Source organism: Pteronotus mesoamericanus, unplaced genomic scaffold (assembly GCF_021234165.1).
Source record: "Pteronotus mesoamericanus isolate MK-2021 breed Mesoamerican mustached bat unplaced genomic scaffold, CSHL_Meso_final contig_116, whole genome shotgun sequence".
Taxonomy (NCBI): Eukaryota; Metazoa; Chordata; class Mammalia; order Chiroptera; family Mormoopidae; genus Pteronotus; species Pteronotus mesoamericanus.
This window is the reverse complement of record NW_026555027.1, coordinates 3,364,242-3,391,730: the sequence shown is the minus strand read 5'-3', so window position 1 is coordinate 3,391,730 and position 27,489 is coordinate 3,364,242. Positions and strand designations below refer to the sequence as shown.

Genomic DNA, 27,489 nt, shown 5'->3' with positions numbered 1-27,489 from the left:
TACAAGACAAAGTGAGCTGTCAAAAGGCCCTGTTTGTCTCATAATTTCTCGCCATAGTCGTAAAATGCAGCTTGATTTTACTCTTTCAAGGGTGAATGTCAACATCAAAGCCTGCCAGATTTTTTTTTTTTTTTTGGTAATTTCCTTCCCATTGTGAAGACAGCTGATGATTCTCACTAATTTTGACAATTAGCCTCTGTCTTCCACACTGAATCTCGCCCTTTAAAAGCTTCATTACGTTTTTTTAAGGGATCTTAAGAGGATTTTCTATCTTGTTTTCTGACTTTGAATATGTGCCTGTGAGCACGTATTGGCACCAACACACCAGGCAGTGGCCGAGGGGCCCTGGTGTTGGCTGGTCCACACGGAGCCCTGCAGTTTCATGCTCTGCCCCGAGGCCGGGCCTGGCGGATTCGCCAAGGGCCCCGCGCTCCGTTCCCAGTGAAGGGGAGAAAAAGAAACTCCCTTTTCTTTTACCAGCTGCTCGTCTGCAGGAATTGTCAAGCTTGGAGGAATTGCCAGAGGTTGAACATGGAAGGGTTCTTTTTTTCCGTTCTGCAAAACTGATTTGTCTGGGACTGGCTGATGTCCAGATCACAGCTCCTAACCTCAGGTTCAGCCCACAACTGGGAAAACCTGCCCGTCCAGCTTTGGCGGCCTTGCCGACAACACTGTCCCCTAAAACAGATCGGCGAGGCCTTCGGCAGCCCAAACCTCCTCCCCTCCCCTCCCCTCCCCGCCCTCCCTTCTCTCCGGTCGGTTTTCAATCTTGTTCAGGTTATGTCTGGCCCGTTGCATTTTCTCGCTTTGACTCGGTGTCGCCGTACGAAGTGACCGTCCCTTTGCCAAGGAAGAAGAAATAGCAGCCGCCAGGCGATGAGAGGTTGTACTGAACACACAGGTTGCTGTTCAGAACCGCTCACACTTAACCGCACACTCTGGGACTCTCCCTCCCTCCAGAAAATGGAAGTTCAGGATGCAAAGGAATTCTCTTTGGCGAAGTTAATTAGCAGTTTACCTGAGCACCTAAGGCAGGTGCTGCGGATATTTTCGGCTGTGAGACCGTGTACCACGGCTGCAGCTGGGAGACGTTCACGAAATTTTAACATGAAATCTAGGGACGCTTCCGGCCCTGTCCGAGTCCCTAATCAGTCAGAAAGGAATTGATCAATCAGGGAGCGTGGCTTTAGTTAATTCATTTTAGAACCAAAGAGGAAATCTAGCAGACCATATCATCAACTACACCGTGAACGAGGGAAGAGAAGCCACCACAAAGCCTTCCAGCTTCTCTCAGAATGTGACTTTTAATCTTTTGGGAGCATCACGGATCATTTTGAAAATCCTTTGGAAGCCTCGTCCCGGGGGCTGGGGGAGGGGGTAATGCACGCGTGCACTTACACAGTGTCACGTACGAGTTCAGTGCCAGGGCCCATGTAGCTTATTTACAGACCAGCCAAGAACCTATGAATCTGGACCTTCGCCTTGACGGTGCAGGGCCAGCCCAGTTCTGCGCTGCACGGTCACAGAGAGCTGGCAAAGGGCAGGGGAACAGGCCAGGGAGGGAGACCGTCTTCTTGTGCCCTGCGCTCTCTCGGTTGCCCCCATTTTGACTGTGCCCAGAAACTGGTTTGTATTTTTAGGAGAGTAGGTTCCTCTCAAGCTGCTGTTCAGACCTTTGAAGGGCTGCCCCGTGTGCATGGCTGTAGCCCATTTTGTCACTGAGCGGGCAGCCCCTTCTCTGGGACGTCCTGGGCCCCTGGCTGCAGGGTGCTGGTTGCGGGGCGCCGCGCGGGTGCCAGCGGCAGGCCCGGGGCTGCTGGTCTCAGCCGGCTGCGTTTGCGTTGGCGGCCCTGGGAACTGTCTGCTTGCCCACTTTCAAAAGAGTGCCGTTTCCCAGCGCTATAGAGCGAAACCCCTCCGCCGCACCCGTGCCATGGCCGCCTCTCCCAGGCACAGCATCCGTCCGTCCTGCTCGGGGCCGTTGCGCCTTCGCGTGCGTTCCTCACCCAGGGCCTTCTCATTCTCCTTGTCGTTGTCTTTCATTGTTCGGGGAGCTGCACGGGGAGGCTGCCTTTCAGACGAGTGGGAGACAGTGGCTGAGAGGAAGAGAAGTGACTTTAGCCAAGGGCTTCCGAAAGGACCGAGACACGCGTCTTTGTGAGCGGCTATTCCTGACAAAGGCCCGGACGACTCACGGTGTTCTCCTAGGACCCAGGTCACTCTCTGTGCCACACAGACACACGCGGGGCGGGGAGGAGAAAGCCCCCTGGTGACCCCGGAGGGTGGCGTGGGTGGCACTGAAGAGGGTGGGCTGGCCATCGGGTCTCTTGCGGAGAAGAGAAGGAACAGGCATGAGTTGTACTAAAATGAACTTTCCCACATTCCCCCGCTCCCTTTTTTGGTTGTGATTGATCTACACTTTAAAATAATATGTATGTGCCCTGGCTGGGTGGGCTCGGTTGGTTGGAGCATCATCCCACACACCAAAAGGTTGCGGGTTCGATCCGCGGTCAGGGTGTGTACAGGGGGCACCTGATCGATGTTTCTCTCTCACATTGATGTTCTCTCTCTCTCTCTCTCTCCCCCCCTGTCCCCATCCCTTCCTCTCTCTCCAAAATGAATAAAAAACATATCCTCAGGTGAGGATAAAAGAATAAAATAAAATATATAGGCTGAAATCTCATTTTAGACTTCAGAACGGGCACCTAGGGATGGAAAAAGACCCAGCCTCCGATACAGCAGGCCCCAGGCAGCCTTGGCAAATAATATTTTTTTAGATGGCAGGTCAAGAGCTGGGGCCCACAATCTGATAGAGAATTCATCTGTGGAGATCAGGTTTCTCCTTCTGTTTTGCATTTCCTGATAAAGGAGTAACAACACTTCCCTAAAGCAAGTTGCTCCCCACCCCCAAGAGCAGTCGCTGTCCCTAACACCCTGGCGGTGGGGACCCAGGAGAAAAGCGCACTGGAGAACTGCTTGTGCCTGGAACACAGTTTCACACTTGATCCCTTCACCGTTTTCTTGCTGATTTTATGAAGTGTCAGGCATCGTGGGGCACGCTAGACCACGTTTTAAAATTGAGGTGATTTGTAGGAACAATGCTTTGGAGTCGATGGGCAGAAGCTAGACCTCTACCCCGCCCCCCGCCCACCCGCCACCCCTTCCTTGCCATCCAGCCTGCGTTTGCCGGGGACAGAGACTATCAGTCAGAAAGTGCCTGCGAGAGAAATAACGGCTGAGTGATTTTAGAGCTTCCTGTTTCAGCCGCGAGCATCAGAGACAAAAACAGAGATCCGGCCAAGGGCCGCGGGGCCGCTCTGGTTCTAATAAATCAGCGTTGTGTTTTCTCTCTGTGCTGGTTGGCGAGGGGCAGGAGAGGGTGGAGGCACTTGCTCATGGAAGACATATTCTGTGTTTCTTTCTTTATATTTTTAAAGAAAAATTACTTGTTGAAAAGAGAGATGGTGTCTTGTCTGACAGCCATTTCCTCTCTGCCGATGAGTATAAAGCCAGTTCAGTCCAGCGAGGGGGTGTTTGTGAGTCGCCGGGGGCTGCCGACGCGGAGGGGCGATGCGTGTTTGAAGGGCGCGCTGGACCTGCCGCCAGTGGGTGCCTGCGTGCGTGCTTACACTGAGACGTCTTCTTGGATCAGATCGCCTGGGAGGACTAAACCCCTGCTAATAGCATCTTCTCAGCTGAAGCCCAACTAAAGCAATTAACAGAAATTAGTGAGCAGCGTGGGTTTAATGAGCCGCCCGTGAATACTTTTGAGCGTGCCGTTTTTATCGGCTTCCTCGTGGGCCGTGGGGGGGAGGGGATGGCCGGAGAGTTCCGTGTCAATGCCCACGCATGAATGGACCCAGGGCAGTGCCTGTCCTCCCTTGTAGGTCCAGGGGCGAGCCCCGCATTCAGCAGAGATGCGCCCGGCTCTGCGTCCAGACCGGAGCGGTCGTGAGGGATTCCTTTGGCGGGGGCGGGGTGGCCCACCCGCAGCTGGCCCAGCCTCCCTGAGCCCACGTCGGGCAGGCAGCATCCCCTCGTTAGGAATTCTGTTCATGTCGCTGAGCTTTCTCAGCGCGGGCCTCCGGTGGCTGAGGACCCGTAAATCATAGAGCGCTCCCCTCAGCCTCCCTGGGGCGGCTCGATGGCTTCTGCCGCGGGGGTCTGACGCGTGAACCCCGGCGTCCTCGGGGAGGAAGCCCTCGTGTAGGGGCCACTTAAGCTGCGTTTTTTCCTCCAAGAAGATGTCAGTAAATTTCCTGTTTATTTTGCAGCTTAGATTAATTCCTGCTTTTACTCTGAGATGATGTAAGATGGTCGTTAGGAACATGGGGGAGCACAGGCGGAAGAGCCCGGTTACCTGCCCCGGCCTCCAGATCTCGGGAGACGCCTGGGCCCGGTTCCTGGGGGGCTGGCTGCCGCCCCCCGGGGCGTGTGGCCCTTGAGGAGTCCCCTTACCAAGTCCCCTTCTGCAAACAAAGGAGCCTTGCTCGCCTGGCTCTGACGAAGCAATGGGTAGGAATAGGCGGTGTGTGGTCCGCGTGCTTGTCCGATCTCGACGCACAGGGTGAGGGGCAAGGGCTGTGTGCAGGGGGCGCTCCAGTGGCTCCAGTGGCTCCAGGCCCTGGTCTGGGGTTTCCACAGCTGTTTTTCCTTCATCCTATTTGAAATCATTGCATGGAGTGCGGTCAGTGCCTGTCTGTCTGTCTGTCTTTGGTAATTCACGGGGAATGGTCTAAACTCGCCGGGCTCTGTCTGCCGGCCACTTCAAGGAGAGCGTCTGCGGTCCTCCAACACCGGGTCTTTCCAGATGTTCTGCCTTCATTGTCCTGCTTGGGGCCCCAGGGCAGGTACAGTCAGGATCTTGTATATCCATCTGCTTATCATTTTTTATTGTTCGACTGCGCTTGACATTGAATAGTCTATTGGTTTCAGGTGTGCAGCATATACTGCTTATCAGTTTTGCATTGGTCTCAGTGGTTCCCAGCTGGGGGGATTTTGACACCCCCCCCCCACCCCCCGGGACACTTGGCAATGTCAGCAGACAGGCTTGGTTGTCACAACTGGGGTGTGGGTGGTATTCCTGGTGCCTCGCGGGTGGAGGCGGGGGGAGCTGCCCCACGTCATTCTCCACGTTCAGGCCGCCGCCCACCAAGGCCAACCGGTCTCTAAGCCTCAGGCCGGGACGGAGAACCCGGCCAGGCTGCATTCTCAGCGAGAAAAGTTGTAAGATGCCTCCTTTGCCTCTCTGCCCAAACGCTTTCTGCCTCGCTACAAAGTTTCTGAAAAAGCTTATACCGAAAGGTTCACATACGGGAAAAACATAAAATTAGAGATCATCCCTGAATAGGAAAGTCGTCTTAAAACTATGAAAGCGGCTGGGGTCCGTGTGCCGCGGCACACCGTCCTCCCGGCCCCGGGAGAGGCGATGTGGCACTACAGGTGGGCGGGGCGCGCAGCGGGGAGCCCCTCCGCAATGTCCCTCGGGTGCAGCTCCCCGGGGACCCGCAGAAGCAATGCAAGTGCTATGCCAGCTGCCCCGGGGGGAAACACCCCCCCCCCAAGCTTCAATTGAAGGGCCCCAGGTCCTCAGGTCCCGGAACATGAGTGACTACTGTGTGTCCCCGTAAATGAAAGGGTACTGAAATCAAGGCCCTGACATGCCATTGACAGACACCGAGCAGGCCCGGGACAGGGCTCAGCAGGCACACCTGGGATAAGAGTGAAGGACGCGCCGGAGGGAGGCAGGAGGCCGCCCTGGGGAGGCAGGCGGCCCTGGCCGACGGGGACCGGCCCTTCGCAACCTGGCGCCCACCCGCCCCCGCGTGTTAGCTCCCCTGTGACCTGTTTTCCTTGCGGAGATCCAGGGGGAGATGGCTTGGGGGAAACGTCTGAAACCGGCCCGATCTTCTCCCTGCCTTGGGGCTGGCCACTGCTGGTCAGAGGCCCTGACTGCGTCCAGTGGTGGTTTCCATTGTTCGCGTGTGCTCGGCGTGCAGACCCCGCCTCCTAACTCTCTTGCTTCCTGGGTGCTCCCCACAGTAGAGCGCCCTGCTCCCAGATTCCACACGCGTCAAACCACTTGAGACTAGTAAGAGTTAACGATGCCCTTGGAGCACGTGGGCGGCCACCCAGACCTGGAGCGCAGGCACCCACGTCTCACCTGGACGTGCGTGGGGTCCCTGGGGAAAGAGCCAGGAACAGCTGCGCTGTGCAGGGTACACCCAGTCATAACTGAGCCCCAAGCACGCGGTGGAGACAGGAACATGTGCCCGGAGCCCCTCCAAGATGGGCCCCTGAGAATTCTCAAACCACAGGGGATCCAGCTCTTCCCTTGTGAAGGCCCCCGTGGTCTTGCGAAGTCCACATGGTAAATAGATCAGTGCCTGACACAGAGTGGGGCTCATGACATACCATCACTTGAGTGACTCCCCCAGGACCCTGCAGCCTGGGCCATGGAGCCCGCCCATGGTCAGCCCTGGCCTTTCCTGGGTTCCCCTGAGAGCAGCGTATCCCGCCCTGGTTGCCGTCCATGTTCAGGGCTGAACACCCTTGCGCTGCTGTTTTGTGGGGCCGCTCATGCCACACTGAGTGGTCAGCTGGGCGGCAGCACCCCTTTGGCTCTACTCAATGGCTAGTCACACCCCCTCCCAGTTGTGACAACCAGAAACAGCCGTAGATATTGCCGGAGGTTCCCTGGGGAGCAGGGAGGGTCGCCCCTGGCCGAGAGCCCTGGCCTAGAGCTGTGTGTCACTAGGAAAGCCGCTTGACTTGTCTGAGCTCGATTCTGCCTTTGTTTGGGGGTTGGGTGGGCGGTGCAGCATGGATTGCCTTAAGGAAGATATACTTGGGACGTTGTCCCTTTGCCCAGTACGACCTGTCGCGGCACGGCAGTAACTTTGCAGAGGGAGCGATGGAAGCTCCGTGAGCCCGCCACAAACAGCAGTCACCGGGGCCTCTGCTTCTCTGTGCGTCCAAAGGCATCAGCTTTCGAGAGGGGACATCCACCCTTATCCTCATTCCTCAGCCCCACAGAGTTGCCAGGTTGCGAAAGGGTTATGCACAGCGGGCACTGAGATTTCAGATTAGCAATGGCAGAGACGAAATTAAATATGCACTGTAATTCGAAGCACTGCTTTTTCATGGGAAAAGAAGTTCTCCCAACTCAGCCCTTCCAACTCTTTTGTGCAAACATTAATGGCATGCAAATATTTATGATTCATACGTGCCCCTTAATTCCCGGTCGTATTTGAACAATCAGCAAGCACTGCGTTTTCACAACGCAGCCGGGTAATCCCCGGGTCCTGTCGCCGGGTCCGCAGGCTGGCGCCCAGCAGCGTCATGTTCTTCCTGCTGGGACTGCAGGCTCCGCCCCGGCGCAGGGCAGTTTATAGAGGTGCCAGGGCAGCTGGCCTGGGACCCTGTGCCAGGACATCCTGGCGGCTCCCCAGAGGCCGCCTTAAGGGGGTATCTCAGCACCTGCAGAAACTGCAAGTGAACGGCCACGCGCGTTTCTGGTTTTGTTTTGCTGCATTCTGTCCAAACCCGTGGGCCCAGGTTACAGTAAAGCCACTGTGTGCCAGCTGATAGTCCCCTGATTTATAATAACGCAAAAGCAGCACACGTCTGCCTGTGGTGAGCCTACAGGTCTTTGGAAGGAGAAGTAGGCGTGCTTGCGGGACTTGCTGAGGGCGCCGGCCTTGGTCTGCGGCCCAGAGCACTGGCAGGGTGATTCGAGCAAGGCGACGTGTGTGGAGTGAGACTCCCGAGGCAGCGCTGCCCCGCGCAGGTCGTGTTCTCCCTCCCGGGGGAGAAGGGCTGAGGGAGGCGGGGCGGGAGCGGCAGGGTTAGCGCACGTCCTGCTGGTTCAGAAGGCTCAGAGCGTCGCGCCTCCCACCCTCTGCTCCCCGTGGCTGGGAATCCGTACTCCCTTCTCCCGCCAGGAGGCTTGTCCCACGAGAGCACGCAAGACACGGCAGGGACTTCACACATATTCACAAACACACACGAGTAATCATTCCAGATGCCCACTGGGCACTGATCATGGGAGGGACGTGGGGTCCCTGTGCCGAAGGCTGGGCCTCCCACAGGCTGAGGACCCTTTCCGATCATGACGCCACACGTCCGTCGCTGTTTTATTACAGCTGCGGCCTGTCCCCAGCCGTGGTTCCATGAGGGCATTTCATTCGTTCATTCATCATCAGGCAGGCACAGTTGCACCTACTGTGTGCCAGGCACTGGGCTGGCCTCAAGGGCTAGCAAGGCACTGACAGTGAAACAGGCTGTTGCTGCTCCGAGGGGTCCACCCCATGGCGAGAGCACAGGCGTGACCTCGTGAAGAGGTTGGGGGTCTTCCTGGACAAGCTGCCATCTCGGTTGAGACAGCGGAGGGTGATGAGGGGCTGCTGGGCAGAGGCATTGAGAAGCGTGTCCAAGCTGAGCAGACAGAGCGGAAGGCTCAGGCCGCCCGCAGGAGAGGGCGGGCGAGGGCCTTGACGTCACCTCTGGAATTTGCTGTGGTGACGTGGAGATCCGCCCACAGGCATGAAGCAGGGAATTGTCCAGACGGAAGAACAGAAAACATGCCTGGAGGGAGGGCGCTTGGGGGCCTGGAGACCAGCCCAGGGCCTGAAACCCTGGTGGCTCAGGCAGGTGCACGTCCAGCTGCACACACCCCACTTGGTAAATGGCGCTACACCTGGAAGCCGGCCCCCACCGCCCCGCCGACTGCACCCAGCCTGGCCCTGACCGTCCCTCTCCCCCCTGCTCAACCCCCACGCCCACCGGCCCACACAGCTTCCTGTGGCCGCCGTGTGGGTGTTAAAAGCTGGTCAGTGGGACCCAAGGACCCCCAGCTGCCTTCCCTTCAACATGTCGTCCTTCAGACCTGTCTGCCACAGGCGGGTGGCACTGGGCTGCGTGGCTGTGGGACACTGAGCTACAGGCACAAGCAGAGTCAGGAGCAGGCCAGCCCAGGGAGGGGACATTGGTCACCTGTCCTTTGTCGCCCTAGCCCAATGAGTAGAGACTAGAGAATCTGGGTGCACCAACCAGGAAGTGTAGGGCCGTGGGCGTGGCCCCGGCCTACTGAGGGCTGTGAATTCCGGGGTTTTCGGGGGGGTTGCGCTGAAAGGCTTAAACTCAGTTCCTCAACCAAGATACTCAGACCTGTGATACCAAAAGAGACAGGAAGATCGTAAGGAAACCACGAGACCTGGAGAAGGGAAGCACAGAGGCGTATGAAGGGCCGCGGTTCTCGGTTCGGTTCGTGCTCCTCATGAAAACAAAGGTCTGCCCACCTCTCTGCTCTGTGAGGCCCCGCTTAGCCCGTGCGCCGGGGACGGGACGCCGCGCATCCAGTGCGGAGTCAGACACGCAGAGAGCCAGCTGCCGGCGGAAGCGTGCAGAGAAGGATCTGTCCGTCAGACATGGTTTTATTGCCTCAGATCAGGAGAGGCTAAGAGTAGTAAAACGCTGTCCCTGTCCCCAAACAACTCATGTTTATAGGACATCTCCAGGGACAACACTCGGCATGCTTTTGGCTTTCTCTGAGCAAAAACAGCTCTGTTTTTCAACCGGCCCATCATTCCAGACAAATGCTATTTTTATGGAAAACCGAGTTCTGTATTTTAAGCGCCCAACTTTCCGTCAACTTCTGCGGGTTGTCCTTGAGCTCGCGGAGGGGCCTCCCGCATGCAGGCTGCACTGGGGACGCAGGTGCAGGAAGGGTCTGTGAACGCGGGCACGCCGCGCACAGGTGGACTCCTTTCAATTTAGAGGAACCAGGAAGTTCCGTGCAGCTTGAAGGATCCGTACCCTGTTCAGAAATCCCCAGATAAATAATTATGCAGCTCTGCTGTCAAAAATAGCGGTCCATGTTTGGCTAAGGAAGTGGACGAGGAGCAAAAGCATGAGTTTTGGCGGCTAGGTTGTTCCAGTGGAAAAGTGAGAACTATAAATTAAGAATGTTTTGTGACAAATACCCCTAATTCAGATTTCTCCTGGCATCTGAGGGCGCCTTAATTTTAGTACTGGGTTACCCATGATCAAAATTAGACCTGGCACCATTTACACAAGACAAGGAGAGATCTCCCTGCCACATTCCGGAGCCTTTGGCATTTCCAGAATTTGCAGCGAGCACCGGCTTGAGCCTCCCCGGGCTCCGTTAGTTTTGAGAAGCTGCTTTTCTTTTTTGCTTTGACTCATCCCCCCTTGCTCTCTGGGGTGTTTTAGTTGGGAGCACAAGTCCTTTCCTGCAAATGTGCATGAGCAAGTGAAGAACACTGAGACTGAGGTCCCTGAGCCATCCGACCTCTGGGGCAGACTCTGGTTCTCCGTAAGTGCGGCCTCCCCCTGTGTGACCAAGGACAAGTTTCACATCCCACAGAAACTGCCCTGAAAGAAGAAGGTGACTCAGGGATGCAAACCCACACCCAGGAGAGTGACAGAAGCAGCCCAGTGGCTCAGCAGCCAACGCAGGTGGCCTGGCCAGCCAGGAAGCCAACTTAGAGGCACCAACCACAGGAGGACATTTCCGTGACGGGGCGGGACTTCTGAATACGTTGTTCACTCCTGGGCAAGAACTGGGGCAGGGCCGCCTTTTTGGCTTCTGTTCCCCTCACCACCCTCGGCCCTTTCGGGAACAGCGCACTTTTGTAACAGTCCTGAGGTTTAGCCACAGATGTGGTGGGGAAGTGGCTTGTTTAGGGCCGTGGCTTTATGAGACCGCAGTGGCTGCAGGGGGTCACCGGCCCTGGAGCCCGTAAACGTGGGGACTAATAAAGCTCAGGCCTGGGGCCTCGTGACAGCCTCGCCGTGGGGAGCGTGTCAGCGCAGCAAGTGTCCAGACATACTTGCCGCGACCTCCTTGCCAACTCAGTAAAGCACTTAGGACTTTGCTCTGGGGTTTGCACAAATGAGTGGGCACCGAGGGGGGCGGTGCAGGTGCCCGTGGGGAGCGTTTGGCCTGGCTGGCTCATAAAGGCCATCAGCCAGCCACACTTGTGCCTTACAAAGGTCTGCAGCTGGCAGGGCAGGAGTGAACTTGAACTTCAGGTTCAGCAGAAAGCCCCGTTTTTCTGACAGGTCTTTCCTCAGGCCTGTTCCACCGCCATGCAGAACGCAAGTGCGCCCCTCGCCACCCGCCACCCGACGGCAGCGCCTCCCCGCAGGCGGCCCCGGCTCTGGGTTTGCGGTGTCCTGTTCGTCATGTCTCTGGGGATGATTAAGTTGGGACTTGCTGGTTCCTGATCCCATTTAACTTGCCCAACAACACTGTGAGATGGAAGGACTGGCATGACCCCCATTTTGCAGGGGGCAGAGCTGAAGTTACGTAGCTGGCCCGAGGCCACCCAGCGTGCGAAGGCAGAGCTGGGACATGGGCAGAGGCGGCGCGGCTGAGGGTCACGCGGTCCCGTAGGCACCCAGCATGCCCCATCCACGGGACTGTACGACCAACTCTCCCCCTTCCACGGCTTCAGGTTACAAACCGTGACACACGTGTCTCACCTTGTCATGTCTCCCTGCCGTTTATTCAGCCCTAGCACTTCGGCTTCTCTGCAGTGTTCTTCCCGGACCCGACCTCCGGCCAGAACTGAGGGTGAGAGGGGAGGTCTCACAGCCGCCTTGCCTGAGTCCCCTCCTCGGCGACTCCCTGTGCCCTGCGGCGTGGCCCCTGGGAGCCGGGCCTTTCAGCAGCGCGCCCGGGTCATCTGTGCGCCAGCCTGGCCTCTGCTTGTCTCATGTGGCCAGAGTCAGGGCCGCGGGAGCCCTGGAGCTCCGCCCCCCCCCCCCCCACAAAGGACTCTGTTCCCTCTCCAGCAGCCCCATCCCCCACCCCTGCCTTTGGTCCTGCAGGGCCAGTTGCAGGGGCGGCGGGGGTGGGGTTGTGTTGTGAACCTGCTCTCCTTTCCCCTTCCCGGCGTCTTCCTAGTTCAGCTACAGCTTCCTGAGAAAAACACTTGAGAGCCTTCGGGCTCCACACCCACGTACTCCAAATACCAGCCCACTGGTCATTTGAATGAGAGAATTTGGCTAATGTGCCGGCCCAGAAGGGCTGTGTCCCAGCAGGGATGGGCCGGGGCCTGGCGGGTCCCGTCGCGTCCATCCCTGTGCCCACTGGCTGACCGTCCACCACGGTCAAGTTCGGAAGAACACAAAGAAGGGGAAGGCAGCGTTTTCCCGCGGTTGAAAAATGACACATGCACCTGTGAGCCAAATGTCCTCCCTCACCACCTCTGTCTGTGAGGCAAGAGGCAGGCGTCCCGGTCAGAGCGGCAGAGGGGAGCCGCTGTGAGGGAAGCTGCTGGAATAGCTCCTCCTCTGTGGGCCATGTCCCTGTGGCCCAAGCGCCCCGTCTAGGCGCTTCGGCCGGACGAACGTTTCTTGTGACTGCACCTGGGAAGATGGGCGTACATCATAGACTTCGTTTTGAGCAGCGGTTTCACAAATACTCACCGTGGTTACCCCCCAATGAAGGAGGCCTTTCGGTGGTCCCTGGAGGCGTCATGAAGCGCTCAGCGGCCAGGAGCCCCACGCGGCTCAGAGAGAACCTGCTTTTGAACGCTAATCCAGGCCTGTGGTCCGCTGTTGGGCACAGCGTGGGCGCCTGGGGGCGCAGGCACTGCCCCACTCTGGAGGCTGCGGTGGAGGGACGGGGGTTACCGGTTCCCGGGGCTGGCACCCCTGGGGCTGCAGGCACGAGTCGCGGGCCTTGTGGCAGCTCTGGGAGGGACAGCGAGCACAGAGCTGGGAGGCGCGGGTTCCGCCGGGCATGCGCGCTGTGTGACTTTGGGTGAACGACTTAACCTCTCTGAGCCTTTGGCTTTGCTGCCCGTTCACTGAGAACAGTAACAGCTCATGTTCACTTCATGAGACTGCAGTGAGGGTCAAACGAAGTCGCATGTGGGAGAGCGTTGGGAAGGTCATTGGTGCTGCCCAGACCGCAAAACGCTCACGTGGCGCAGACAGCGATTCTCCGTGTCGTGCTGGAGCGCAGGGGCGGGGCGGCGCGGGGCGGGGGCGGGGCCGTTTGGAGGTGGAAATGCGCAGGTGCCGCAGAGCTGCAGAGCGGCTGTCCCCACGGTGCCAAGACCGGTGCTCGTGCGGGACTATGTGGTCCCTAAAGTCCTGTCCGCCTGCCACAGCAGAATGGGGCGTATTTAGACATGGGCTTTAAGGCGAGGTCCTTCCGGTTTAGGGTGGGCCCTGCACCCAGCCACCAGTGTCCTAACAAGAAGGAGGAGGTTTGGAGGCGGGGACAGGCAGAGGGAGAAGGCCACCTGTCGAAGGAGGCGGAGACTGGGCTGAGGCTTCCGGAAGCCGAGGGCCACCACGGGCTGCCAGCCCCTGCCAGAGCTGGGGCGCTGAGGGCAGCAAGGAGGGTTCCCCCGAAGCGGCCTCGGACAGAGGGTGGCCCGGCCACACCTTGATTGCGGGCTCTGGCCTCCAAAACAGAGCGGACGACGTTTCCGTTGTTTTGAGCCTTCCGGTCCGTGGTAGTTTCTTCCCGCGGCCCTGGAAAACAAACGTGGGAATTTCCCGGGCTCCGGAATGCCGATGTCACAGGCCCCCTGGGAAGCACACGGGGGCTCAGGGCTGCTGTCGAATATGAAACCAGAGTTGGAAGTGACGAGGGAGTGGCCCAGCAACCCCCTCACTGCGCGGACCGGGAACCTGAGATCCAGGGTCAAACCGTTGGTACTCGGACTCAAGCCTCCTGACTCCCTTGCAGAAGGAGCCCCCCCCCCCCCCCCCCCCCCGCCCCGCTCCTGTGCTCGCTGATCCCCCGACACACACCTGCTCAGTCACTGGGGCAATGGCATCGCTCACTGTTTGTGGTCCTTGTTTCTTCATTACACGCCTTCAAAAACCGCGCACCAGATAGAGCTTTAATGGTTTTACTCTCACTCACCGAACCTCCCCCGGCTCCCGCCCCTCTGCCCTGAAGCCCCTCCACCTGCCACCCTTTCTCGCCTTTCTGTCAAGGGGGCGCGACCCCCCTTGGGGGGTGTCCTCACGCCTTTACAGCCATAAACCCCGCTCCACTGGTGCCCTAATTGCGCAGAGGTGAAGGCTCCTTCAGGAGCAGCCCCGGCACAGCCACGAGTCAAGCTCCGGTCCCCAGGAAGCCTGCCTGGAAGGTGACCCCTGTGCGCCCGACTGTGACGCCAGGAAGAGCGGACCAGGGGCTGGGGCGGGGGCGGGGAAGGTGGCAGAGGAGGAAAGGCCGCAGGGCGGCAGTGCCCTGGCTTCTGAGGGGCACTCGGGCGGGGGTGGGGGGCCGCGGCAGTGGTGGGACTCAGGCTTGACCATAGCGGCAGTAACTCTGGCAGGTTGTTGACAGAGAAGGGACAGAAGGACCAGAATGCTCAGAGGAGCGGGGGCGGGGACAGGGCCGCTCCCAGGGCCGCGGCCGCCTTCGCTCCTCTGGCCGGTTCTTCGAAAGCCACCCACAAACACGAGGCGGGCCGTCGGTCTCGTGCCGGCCTTCTCCCGCCGTCCCTCCTCGCCGGGCCTGGCCGGCGGCTTCTCCTGCCCATCCCTCCGCGTCAGCTCAATGCCAGCGTCGAAAACAATTGGGACTGTCACCGGGTGGCATTTGAAGGATGTCCTAAAGATGGCAAATCCCTACAAGCCAAAGGATGCTTCCCCAGGTCCCGGCAGAGAAGGCCAGCTGGCAGGGCAGCGGAGTCGGGTGCCGGGCCTGCCGGTCCCGCCGGTCCCCCCGGCGCCCAGGCCCCTGGCGCCCGCCTCGCCCTGCCTGTCAGGCCAGCCATGGCCTTGGCTAGAAAGCCACGCAGGGCAAAGCCGGTTTCATCATCTGACCATCATTTGGTGGTGTTCTCACGGGCTTTAAATAGACAGAATGCCAGTGCTTGGGGGTGGTTTGGTGGGGTTTCACATGATCAGGAATCACTGGCTTGCTGTGGCCAAAGAGATGTCCATTGAGCATCTTTCTGGAGCCTTCTTTTGCATCAAACATGCATGGCAGTTGAAAACCTTTTGCTCTTTCTAACTTGAGGAAGAAAGACAATGTTTGGAATGGCGTTGGGAGCAAATAGGGGAATAGGTGGGCATGTTTTGTGTTCCTTTTGTTTCTTTTTGGTTTTATTTCATGCTGCACGATTAAGAGGAGAACCTGTTAGTTGGCGCAGGACTGTGTTGACGTAGGAGGTCCAACTGCTCAGTCAAACCTCAGGACCCTGGTGTGGGAAGCAGAGGAAAAGAAATCTAATAGTGAGCACCACACACGCACGCACGCACACCTTCGAACACCATGCGTGGGATACAGTTCTGATGGTTTTACTCATAGCAACTCACTTAACCTCCCCTCAAATTCTGTAAGGTGGGAAAAGTTCTGTGTACCCACCGTCTAGGTCAGGGGCTGAGGCCCAGGGAGTAAGTGTAAATGAAATGTTCGGAGGGAAAGTCATGTGTACATAGGTCTTTGTGGAACCAACTGAATCTCAGAATCTCAATCTGTCGGTGACATATCCTTAAGTCCATATATTGACTGTAAATTGTGTTGGGCCAATCCCTTGAGTGTCTCTAGCAACATCTAGCATTTAAAAATAATATTTAAAATCAGTGTGCATTTAGTATTTTTGAAAAACAGAGAATGATTTTAATTTAGCCTCCACCTTAGAAACTCTAACTCTCCTCATCCTCAGAGGTACAAAGCACCCGAGAGGAAGAGGGATCAGCTGTGTCTCACCCCTTTTGGCCCGAGTCTGTGGAAGGGGAGACAGGCTGGGGGAGTGGGTAGCTGTCAGTCTGATCCTACGTCCCCTGGAGTCTTTCCTCGAAAGGAAACAAACACGAATCTCTCGTGATCCTGTGTTGTCTATGGATGATTCAACAAAAGCCGCATCCCTCTGTGACGGGCTGGAGCCAGACAAACAGCACAGGTGTGCGTTTCAGGATTTAAGCAGAGCCCAGTTCAAGGGTGTATTGGAAAAGCCAGGAACTCGGGCTGAAGCCCTGCACCTTTTCCAGGTCAAGGGTGGGAGCCAGGCAGGGCCCGTGACGCAGCCGAGGGCTGCGGCCATCCCCTCATTCCTCTGTGTCCTTTTGTGTCCGACAGGGAAGAGCTTCACGCTGACCATCACTGTCTTCACAAACCCACCGCAAGTTGCCACTTACCACAGAGCCATCAAAATCACCGTGGACGGACCCCGAGAACCCCGAAGTAAGTGGGCCCCCAGGGCTGGCACACGCTCGGGGCTGGCACCCTTGGGCACCAGGGACAGCGTCTTACAATCCTTGGGTTCGACTGGCATCGCCCACGGGTGGCTAAAGCCTCTGCCAGGGGTTGGGGGTCGGGCCCCCGCGGGGAGAAGGCGTTGCACGGTTGGCACCGTCGCTCCCCGGACGTGCCCGAGCCCTGAGCTCTCCTCGAAGCGCCCCCTCAGAGGGCAGCAGGAGGCCAGGCCGCCTCAGCACACGGGGGAGCCATTCCGGGCCGTCCGAGGCTGGGGACGGGTGGAGCCTGGCAGGCTCAGGCCCAGACGATGAGTGGAAGGTCAGGCAGCCACGGGGAGGGGGGCCAAGAAAGGCCTGGGGGTCAGAGTGGACCACAAGGGCCTCCCCATCGGTCATGCTGGCCTTTTGGTCCTTTGTTAAGGCTGGGGATGAAAACTATGAAAATGACTGTTTTCCTTCCGTGGCCCAGATCAAAATCTTGTTACAGGATCGCTCCAAACGGGGGGGGGGGGGGGAGCGCCTGCGGGGGGAGACCGGTAAATATAGAAAGATGGCACCAAAGGGAAAAAACATAATAACTCCGATGAGGAAAGTTTTCTAAAAAGGAGCGGGGTTGTTTAGTCTGCAGAGAGATGTCTTCGTGGTGACTTAATGACTATCTTTGAGTAAACACGGGTAATACTCTTTTCCAAACCACGCCCTTCCCGGGGACAGAGGCCGCCTCACAGTCGCAGATCCGTGGAGCGGGCCGGAGGCCCCGCCCAGCACCTGTGCGCCCCCACACTGTATGGGGTCCCCAGCCGGAAGCTCTTCCTCTCTTCTCAGGGGAGAGAGGTTCAAAGCCAGGGCTCCCTACTCTTCCCGGAAGTTGAGGCGCAGGGAGGCCAGTTGTAAAATGTAGGGACCCAGGGCCTGGGCCCCGGAGCAAGCGCGTACAGCCTGGCTCAGGCCCTTACCTGGCCGCAGGCCCCCCGGCCCTCTGTCCCTCAGCGGCCGAACCGGGAGAACAGGAGGCCCCTGAGGAAGAGGGGGAGGGACGGCCCAGTGCCTGGCCCGGAGGAGGAGCCCCGGGCGGTGGGGGAGGCTCCCTGCCCGCATCTCCCTGGCCTTGCTGAGGCCCGTCTGGCCGAGCACTTGCTCATCGTGGGGGCGCCCGTGAGGTCGCCCCTGGGGCATGGCCCTCCCTCTGCACTTCACGCTGGGATCAGGGCACCGTGCAGCAGCCTTTCCTGCCGCCCTGGCCACAGCTGGCCACCTGCTGGAGCCACCCAGGGCGGCCTCCGCTTTCCCAGCACCCAGAACGGGAAGGGCCGCCGGGCCCCATTTCCCACGCTCCATGGCGCTGTCCCCATCTGGCCTTTTTATTTGTCAAAAGCAGGCTGTACACGCAGGTGACAACGAAGCCCGGCACCACTGCGCGCGCCTCGTGGGTTTCCAAAGTAGGAATGGCAGACTCAGGGCTGGTAGTGACCCTGTTTAAGCTCAGCAGGTGCCTCAGGCCCCCTACAGAGGACCGAAGAGGAAGCAGGCTGAGCACATAGCCAGGCCCCAGGGTGGGGGGTCTGCCGTGTAAGGAAATTGACTTATAGGGTAAGGAACCTGCTAGAAAGGCTCCCTCGGGGGCTGCAGGATCTCCGTCCTGACCAAGCAACAGTTCCTGGAGGAAGACGCCTAAACCCCGCCGTGCCCCCTTGTATTGTGTCTACCCCGACGTCTGCCCTCCCACACGTGGAACAGGGCGGGTTTTGCCCCAAAATACTAGAAATTGCTAGTATTTTCTGTAACATTCAAAATGCCTATGAGGTGGTTGAGACTCAGGAAAGCCACAGGGTGCTGTGACTTTTAAGAGCCACCGGGGAGAGGGGGAACAGGTGCAATCGCAGTGGCCGGCGGCCTGTGTGTACGGCCTCCCCGGCTTCCCGCCGTTTCATAACTTAAGAAAACAGTCGTTATAGAGAAGGGCACTCGGAACAGACTGAAGGGGGTTGCTCCAAAGAGGTAGCTATTTTTATGGAGTCCTTCTTGCCAAATGGAATTTGGGGTCAGGGAAAATTAAATTAAGAATTAAATTAAATGAGTAATTATATGTATGATATAAAGAGGTGTTTTAGGCCCAGGTAGGTAGTCTCACATTTCACAGCAGCTTCTAGAAAAAAGCCAAAGCCACGCAGACTGCCACGTGACTCCCGCAACGCTGGCTTTTCTCTGCGGTGTGCGAAGCGCGGGCGGGGGGATGGGGCGGCTTCTAAATTCAGTGTTGCGTTTTCTTATTTGCCTGGATTCAAGGTGGGAATACATCTTTTTGATGAAGCTCTGCCCGCCGCCACTTTTTTAAAAGGAGAAAGTTAACCCTTTTGCCAGCTTTATTGAGGTATAAGTGACATAACGTGTACGTTTAAGGTTTACAACGTGATGATCTGATCCACCACATCCTGGGACGTGATGGTCCCAGTGAAGCCCGTTAACACGGCCATCACCGCAGAGTCGCAGCTTGTGTGTGTGTGTGCTGAGGCCGTTTACGGTTTACTCTTGTGGCAGCTCCCAGACGCCTCGCACAGGACCGTTACCTGTGGCCGCCGCGCCGTCCACCACTTCCCGGGGCTTGACGCCGCTCGCCGCCGGAAGCTCGCACCCTCTGGCCAGTTCCGCTCGTTTCCCCCGCGCGCGCCGCCCCCGGCGGCGCCGTCTGCTGTCTGTTTCTGTGAGCGCTGTTATCGGCTCCGCACAGGAGCGAGAGCGGGCAGCATGTGCCTTTCTCTGCCTGACTCATCCCGCCCTCGGGGCCCACTGGCCCCGTTGCCGCGAAGAGCGGGGTTTCCCTCTTTTTTAAGGCTGCGTGGTACTCCGTCGTGTGGGCGAAATACCCGCACACGCTGCATGTCCGCCTCTCTGCATCCGCCGGCAGGCGTTCGGGCCGCTTCCGGGTCCGGGCTGCTGGGAGCATTCGCAGCCGCTTCTGAGGCGGCGTTAAGAGAGGTCACTGCACGTAAGCCAGGACGCCCAGACAGCGTCCCGCCCCTGGGGCAGTGAGACCTCTGCTGTCCCTTCACCATCCGGTGCTGTGGATGCTGGGTGATTCTTGCCACATGGCTCTGGCACCACCAAGTTTTTTGAAAAGTGCTCTCGTTTCCTGAAATCAGAGACCGGGTGAGCTGGAGGGAGCCCGAGAGCCTTCGGGCCTGATTGCGTCATCAGACCGGAGAGCCGCCCCAGAGCAATGACGCGATTTGCCTGGGCCAGAAAGAAATCGTGGCTGGCGAAGCCGGACGCAGAGTGAGCAGCTGCCGACAGCTAGTCCTCCGCTCTTACCGGTCCATCCGCCTCTCTGTCCATCAGTCGCCTCTCCATCCGCGCCCGGCCGATACTGAATCCTCTGTCCTGGCCTGGGTCGCCTCGGGCTTGAAATAAGGTCCTGGCTTCGCTGGCGTCCTGCCGTCCTCCCCGCTGCAAGGTCGCCTAGAAGGGGAGGTGGCTGCGTGCCTTGCCGGCACGGAGCCTTCAACTCCAAGCTCGCGCGGGGAAAACAAGGCAAAAGGAAAGCCCCCGCCGTGCTGCCCGCCGCTCAGGGAGGGACAGAAGGACTCCGAGCGGAAGGGCCTGCCCCGGCCGGCCGTCGGCGGGGCTGACGGCAGGCTGGGCGTTCCAGGCCAGGGGAGCCCTTCACTGTGGGAAAGCCAGCGTGTTACGGAAAAGGAGCTCCCCCGCGGCTGTTCCCCGCGGGGGTCAGTGCTTACACGCAGCGCGGGGCGGAGGCTACTCGGCCTGCCGGCCTGAGAGAGAGCCTGAGAGAGTGAAGGATGTTTTTTTTTTAAGGCTATTTGAGAGTTGTTTTGTGTGTGTGTGTTTGTGTACTTGGAGGACCTCATGAAAACCTGTGGCTCGGTCCTTGTGTCTGGAATTCAGGCCGCGTGTCTGTCCTGGGATAATGTTGAGATACCAAACCGTGTTCTCCGCAGATGCTCCATGACGTCATCTGAACGTGTGAATTAGCTCAGCGCTGGGCGGGAGGATATTTTGCTGAGGCGATGGCGAGGAGGGCGAGCCCCCGCAGGGCCTGGGGGGGTCCCAGGGCTGTGCAGTGGGACAGTCATCCTGATGTCATGAGCCATCGTCACCTGTCTAGCCAGGAACCTGTTGCATCTGGAGCACTGAGTAATCTAATTAAAAACTGAAAAGGTTAATAAAACAAATATCGGCCACTTCTGGGACAGCGTCTGCCCGCGGGGTGAAGGCCTCCTCCACGGGAAGTGTGCCATGCGTGAGCTCTTGAGGGTCACAGTGACAGATAACGGGGGGGCGCTGTTACCTAGAAACTTCCGACCGTGCTGTTTTCTGGGGCACCAGTTTTGAACGCCAACCAACTTTTCTGGTTTTTATTTTGTTTTTCTTTTTACTAGGGAGCTATAGTGGGAAACAGGTCCATCCAAGGACCTGGCTACCTTCACTCAGGTGCTTTCTTAAGGGCTTTGTGGAGATGGTGTCAACAACAAGTATCGTTCTCTCCTATGATTCTGAGTGTAAATAGCAAACCTCTAACATACATACACGCGGGAAACAGGGGCTTTGCCTCCTAAATAGCAAGTACGTTTCCAGTGAAAGGAGGACCCTGTGGAGGGACCCTCTACGCTTATGATGATAACGGACCTAAAAGCACTTAAAGTTTATCCAGAAAAGTGTGCGATGAGCAGTGTTTACAGACGGTTCTGGTGATTGACTAATGTGCCGCTCTTTGTCGACACATTATTTTCTCTTAACGATAAAAACACCGCATAATAATGACAATAGTTTGCCGTGCCCGTTGTGTGCCCAGCACGGCTCCACGCGCGGGCAGGACGCGCTGCCATAGCCTTTGCGAGAGCAGCTAAGAGCAGCGGCCGCTCGGAGAAGTTAAGCCCCGCGCCGGGGCCCCGCAGTTAGCAAGCAGAATGGAGACGAAGCGGCCCGGGCGCGGTGACCTGGTGTCTGATTCTACGGACGGCGCCAGTTATTCCTTGCGCTTCGTTGTACTGACATCTCTGTGTCAGAAATATTTTATTAGGAGAGTTTATCACCCCAATTCTGGTTCACATGCAGCTTTTCTTGGAGAAGGCAGCGCCTCGCAGCATTGGCATTGGTCATTTTTGTCCCGACAGGACCGGGATGGTGTCGCCCCTTGGGCAGGGCTCGGGGAAGTGTCCGCCGGCGGCAGGGGGCAGCCGCGCCACACGTGGGCCTGTGGGCCTGGCATCCGTGGGGACTTGGGGAGGCGGGGCTCAACACCCCCCCCTTCATTCAGTGCCGCGTGCAGGAACGATGTGACAAAGGTGACCGCCAGGTGAGCAGCGCAAGTCCGGCGCCCCTTCGGCGCAGTGCGCCTTCCCAGAGGGCCCGTGCGCACAGTGCGCGGCCCAGGGCAGGAGGAAAATGCGTGTCCTTCATGCTCCCGAGTGGCCCGTGGAATGCAGGCAGCCTTGTGGGTCTGTGATCTCGGGGCTGTCACTTTGTCACTTTGCTTGACGCGACGCCATCTCCCAGGTAACGAGCGTTGCTCTCCCTAAGGCCTCTCCCCTTAGAGTCTTCAAACACCAGATGTGGACGTTAGTCCTTTCTAGACAGAATACCGATCCACAACAGAAAAGGGGCATAATTCCTCCGTCCCTCCCTCCTACCCAAACACGAACGAGAAGACAGACGGAGGCCAGCGAAGAGAAAACGTTCTGACTTCTGTTCCTCTTCCCACATTGAAGGGCCATTGGGTGCTAAGACCAACCTTCCGGGGTGACTCCCACTGGCACTGGGACCCCCTTGGGGCCGGGCTCCCCACCTGCCTTAGGACGTGGCTGGGGCCATTCTTAAAGCAGTGTTTATAATCCTGCCTAGACGGGCCCAGTGAATTGGAGGATCTTTCTGTTTATTGTTTTAGTAGTATCAAGATGGGCCAAGAAAAATTTTATGTACCATATTTTGCTGTGTATAATGTGCTCTTTTATGCCCAAATTTTTGATGGAAAAATAAGGGTGCATGTTACACGTGGGTATTGCTAATTCTGTATCTATATAAATGCTTTTAATTCTTTTATTTACACATATGCATTAAAAGTGTAACTTTAGAAAGCAATAACAATATCCATGTGTAAAACAATACCCTGGAATATGATCATTGGTTTTGTTCCTACATATAAATAAATTTAAAAATTGAATTAAAAAAATAAAATGAAAGCTTTTTTTACCTGAAAGCTTGAGCCAACAACATGGGTTCACATTATACACAGCAAAACACGGTCCGTCAAGATTCCCCCGACTCTCGCATCCGCGGTGGGTCGAATGCCTGCTAAGGTCCGCAGGGTCCCGGGGGCAGAAGGGAACCTGAGGCGACCCTGGAGGGAGCACGCGTCCGCCCTGGAGCGGGAGTGAACCACCTCGTGCTCACCCCGAGACCTAGGTGGGCCTGCGACGCTGTGGCAACTAGCCCTGACCTAGACAGAAGTCACTCGGGCTTGTACATGGCATTTGTATCACGCAGAAAGGAAGGAAAAATTTCCTTCCCGGTACCAGCAAGACCCCAAGAAATGATCTGGACACCTTCTCAATGGGGACAGGGGAGAGGGAAAACAGAAACTTAAACCCCTCCCTCGCATTCCTCTTTCCCTGGGGACCTTGGCTAGCTGGCATCCCAGCTGTGAGCGCCACCCAGCGAGGCCAGGTGCAAGTCCCTACGTCGGAGCCAATGCCGGAGCGCACGGCGTGAAGCGCTCACAGGAAGGTAGCCCTGCCTGCATTCAGCCCTTAGCTTCTCAATCCCAAAACTCAGAACGGTCCCGGGTCCTGAACGAGGGACTCAGGTTTCAGGCGGGCACCTCAAGGCCAGTGGGTGTGAACGCGGGCAATTTAGTTCCTCTGTTCGCTTTCCTTTTCTGGCAGGCTGGGCAGCGGGACTGGATCATCTCTAAATGAGTTCCCACGTAGAAGGGGTAACAAAAAAGTGATTTCAGGAAAAGAGCTGTGGGTTCCCCACAAACAGGGCCCCTGAGGGCCCAAGGGTCCCCCAGTCCTGTTCACATGGACACATCCACGTGCACCCACATCATACTAGAGATATCCTTTTTTTTTTTTTTTTGGCTGTAAATTTGTAAGCGGGCTTTTATCATTTGTTTTTGAAATTACCTGCCTCTGAGTAACTCACTTAATTTCCCGCGGCCCTGATTTCGCAGCCATCAGCTTGTAATTACAGTCAGGTGTTGGGATGCCCCTGTGGCGCCTGTTGACTGCGTGGGCGACCGCCCCTGGGGGCCACGGGCCTGGCTGAGCCTCCGTAAACAAGGGGCGGCGGTTCTCACGGTGCTGGAAGGCTGCGTGGAATGTTGGGAACCACGCCTGGGACATGAGGTGCAGTGGAGACGTGGAGCCGAAGGCTTGAGATCCTCTGGCTACAAGTAAACCAAAAGAAATTGTGAGTCCTACGTTTAAAAATTCATGAAGCTGCATAATGTTGCATTATTTCAGATATTTAATTAAACATTTATAAATTTTGATTTTTTTTTTTTCGGTGTTCCTTTTGTATGTAGACTCAGTACAATTTCTTCTCTGGCATTTTAGGGACCCTCGAAGCACTCTGGGCGCTGCTGCCCGGCCCTGGGGGGTGAGACGCCCTTGCCCCCAAAGGTCCAACTCGGCAAAACTCCCCGGGGAAGCCCCGTCTGAGTAACAGTGCAAGGGGGCATTTGATAGCCACCCAAGTAGGTTCTTTCCAAAAGGCGCATGACAAGGTTGTAGGAGATGCTCTTCCTGAGTGTTCTAGAAAACGGGCACAAAACGTGCCAGAGTCCTTTGGGGTCCGGACTGGTGCGGCTCACCCAGGGGGGGTGCTGGGACCGCCAGCACCCCCACGCTTCGCAGCAGTGAAAACGCGCTCAGCCGCCCTCTGAGTTTCTGACCCTGCGTGCCTTTCTGCGCGTGCTCTGCGTGGCCTTTTTGTTTTGTGCGTATCTATCTGCTTAGCAGGCCCTTCTTGAAGTGCCCCCCCACCCCCCACCAGGACATTCAGGGTCACATTCAGTGCTCAGAGACCGCCATACAGCGGCGGGGCGCCTTCGGGGCCGGTGCTGCACCTCGGGGGTCTGCTGCCTCCCCTCGGGGGTCTGCTGCCTCCCCCCGGTGGCCTGAGGGAGCGCCCCCCCCGGGACGGCTGGGCGGTGGTCCAGCTGGGGTCCACACGTGCTGCCCAGTTGCATGTTGGGGAGAGCCGGGGCTGCGGCGCGGGGAGCCCTGCGGCTTCAGGGGCAGGCGGTGCGGTTCCGTGCACATCTCCACGGCGGGCAGGTGGGCAGATGGCAGCGGACGCCCTGCCACCCCGCAGCGCCTTACAACGCGTCGGAGTCTCGGCTCTCGGATGGGCTCCCAGTTTCTTCTAAACATGAGCCACCTTTTTCACTTTGTAAAAAGAAAAAACTTTTCTTGAATTTTCCCAAAGGCTTGGGTTTTTCCCTGTAAAGCTGTGTGGCTAAGAAAGCCATTAGCAAGGGTGGGGTTCAGTGAGCCTCATGAACCCACAGCTGCTGCCGCTGCCGCCGCCGCCCCCCCAATTGGCTTCCGCAAGCTCCGGGACAGCTGTCTCCCGCCACGAGGCCGTGTCTGGTTCCCTGAGCTGCCTCGGAAACTTAGGTTCTCCCTTCCCTTCCTTGTTCTTTTCCTTCCTGAACCATTTGTTCTGAAGCTTTGCTTCTCTGCTGTGAAAAGCTGGCCACAGAGAAGGGGTAAATTAGGCGTAATCTCTTACTGGGCATTCCAGCTGTATTACCAGACACATCACAAGACACTGACATTTGGTTGGATGTGAAATGACTTTTTCAACGTGCGACTTACGTGTGGTCTATTTATATCAAATTCCACGTACAACTAAGTCACGCAGTGTTACTAGGAAAATTCACTCTGGCCAGGAGCTAAACATTCTGGAGATGAAAGACAAGGTTAAAAAAAAAAAATTTAAGTGCCCAGAGCAAAGTTCCTTCCTATTTGCTTTCTTTTTCTTTTTAAGGAACACAATCAAATGAATCTGTCAACTCCTTACTACATGAGTTCGGTCCTTCCCTCAGTCACATCCACTCAGGTCCCATGGAATCTGGTAGTGACTAAAACAGGGACTGTCTTTGAAGTCTTCCAGCGTGCCCTCACACACCGAAACGGCCTCCGTCGGAGGTTCTGTGTGGCGGGTTTTGATTCGCCGTGGCTCGGGGTGTTGGGCCTACGGGTCCTGTGAGATCAGAAGTCTCCTTCGGCCTAGGGAACCTCTTCAGGGCCAGGTCCCTGCACGGCCTGCTTTGGATCTGTTCCTGACCTTGTCTCGCTTTCACCTACCTTCGCGGAGGCTTTGCAGTCTTTCTCACTCACTCCGGCGGGAGAGCCGTGGAGGAACCCGCACAGTGACCGCTTGGCAGCCGTTCCCGACGTTGCTGGCGGGCGTGGCCCAAGTCTGGGAAGTGAGGCCGGAGCCCGAGGACGTGAGGCGGGAGTGGGAGCTACGCCAACCTGGCGCTGTCCCCTCTTTGTGGCCGCGTCCCCAGCTGCAGGATGGGCTTGGGGATGCCTGCCGTGCTGGGGGGCTGAGGACTACATGAGACAGGCTGAGAGACTAGAGGGGTCGTGGGCCACCCCGCGGGGGCAGGGGGGGAACTGGCTGCCTGATTCAGCCTGGGACCCCCTCTGCCCCCCGTGATCAGCTGACCTCCCCGCGCTCAGCGTCCCCGGGGAAGAGACCAGGAAGGTGATATCCGTATCTCGGAAGCGCCTTCTGCGATGGGGTGGAGGGGCCCAGGTGCTAGCCGCAGGGCGCCTGGCACAGAGGGCCCCTTACCATTAGCTGTCATTTAGGCGCACCCCCTGGGCGCGGGTCGCCCGTTCCTCACGCCGCAGCCCTTCCCGGGCGAAGCTCCTGGAATTCGGCCCAGGCCGGAGCCAGGTGTTTGTCATTGCCAACTCACTTTAAAAAAAAGTCCTGGCAGATCGGGTCCTCAGGATGGAAGACAATAAGGGCTTTTCTTTCTTTTCTCCTTTCACCCTGTCTGTTTTTAATTCCAAATACTGAATCTCTGAACGGACTTCAACAACTTACTCCTCATGGGAGCAAAACCCTATTGCCCTGCTTCCATACAGAAACGTGGTTCTTTTTTCAGACAACGATTTTATCAAAACGTAGTTGTTTCTCAACCGAACGTCAGGGCTCCTGCTGCTGTGGGACCTGGCAGGACCCTCAGCATCTAGAAGCTTCCGCTGGGTCAGCCGCAGGACAGGGCTGGTACTGCAAGCTCTGCCTCTGCGTAGGGCTGTCTCGGGTGAGCTGAGGTAGTATGCAGGGGTGGGCAGCAGTAGGCTTACGGTTGGTATACATATAGCACAATAATTAGTAAATAAAGAATAATATAAGCATAAACTCTTGTGTTTCACATACTCGCAACCGTAAACCTGCATTTGCCCGCCCCTGCATAGCAAGGTGCTATGTAAACCGTCAGTTAGATAATAGAAGTATGACAGGTAATTAGGTAATAGATCATAGAAACCTTTATTATTGTGGTGTGTGTTGTATAAAACTCCAAGGGACCTTAAATAGAATAGCACTGGCTTCTTGAAGGTAGGTTTCATCTCATAATGGCTTTTGGGATGGATGAGAAGAAAATTGTAGGGAAAAAAAAAATAAAGACATTACATCAGCCCGCACCATAAGCCCGCACCTTCCTGCCTTTCGCCCTTGGTCATTGCGCCGTATTAATATTTCCTTTCCCGGCCGCTGCGCGCCCCTCAGAGTGATGGGGACGGAAAGAAGCAGCCTTGACAGCAGAGAGCCAAGTCTCCTTTTAATGGGCATTTCTTTTCCAAAACCAAGTACGATTTTTTTTCTCTATGACTCTGATCCCATTTTCTTTCGAGGGAAGTTTTGCTCAGCCTCTGAGATCTTAGTGCGACTCTCTTAGTCCTTATTCCTTTTTTTTTTTTTCCCCTTCCCCCATGGCTTTTTATATATGCTGCTCGCCGGAGATTTCTGGGTCAGATTCCAGGGGGCAAGACGTGTCACCCCCAAGCCGGGGCCCCCATTCCTGGGGGAGTCAGGACCACTGCCGCTCGGAGGTGACAGCCTTCGGCGGCGCCGGAGGCCGGCTTACTGACCTGCTGCGGGGAGCAGCTTGGGAGAAACTCACTCCATTTTCTGGGTGATCCAGCCGATCTCAAAACAGACAGGTAGCAGAGGGCAGGGAGGAAGAACTGGAAAATGCTGAAATGTGAGTCCAGGGCTGAGCCCTTCTCAGGAACTGCCGTG

General features: G+C 57.1%; 1 protein-coding gene across 2 annotated transcripts in view; it reads left to right on the top strand.

The window, feature by feature from the left end:
• Window positions 1-27,489, top strand: part of RUNX1 (RUNX family transcription factor 1) — a 209,915-nt gene that overhangs the window by 138,444 nt on the left and 43,982 nt on the right. For both annotated transcript variants that reach the window (XM_054578148.1, XM_054578156.1), the window contains one exon: window positions 16,085-16,189. In XM_054578148.1, the coding sequence (XP_054434123.1) occupies window positions 16,085-16,189 (105 nt within the window). The remainder of the gene's footprint in view (window positions 1-16,084; window positions 16,190-27,489) is intronic.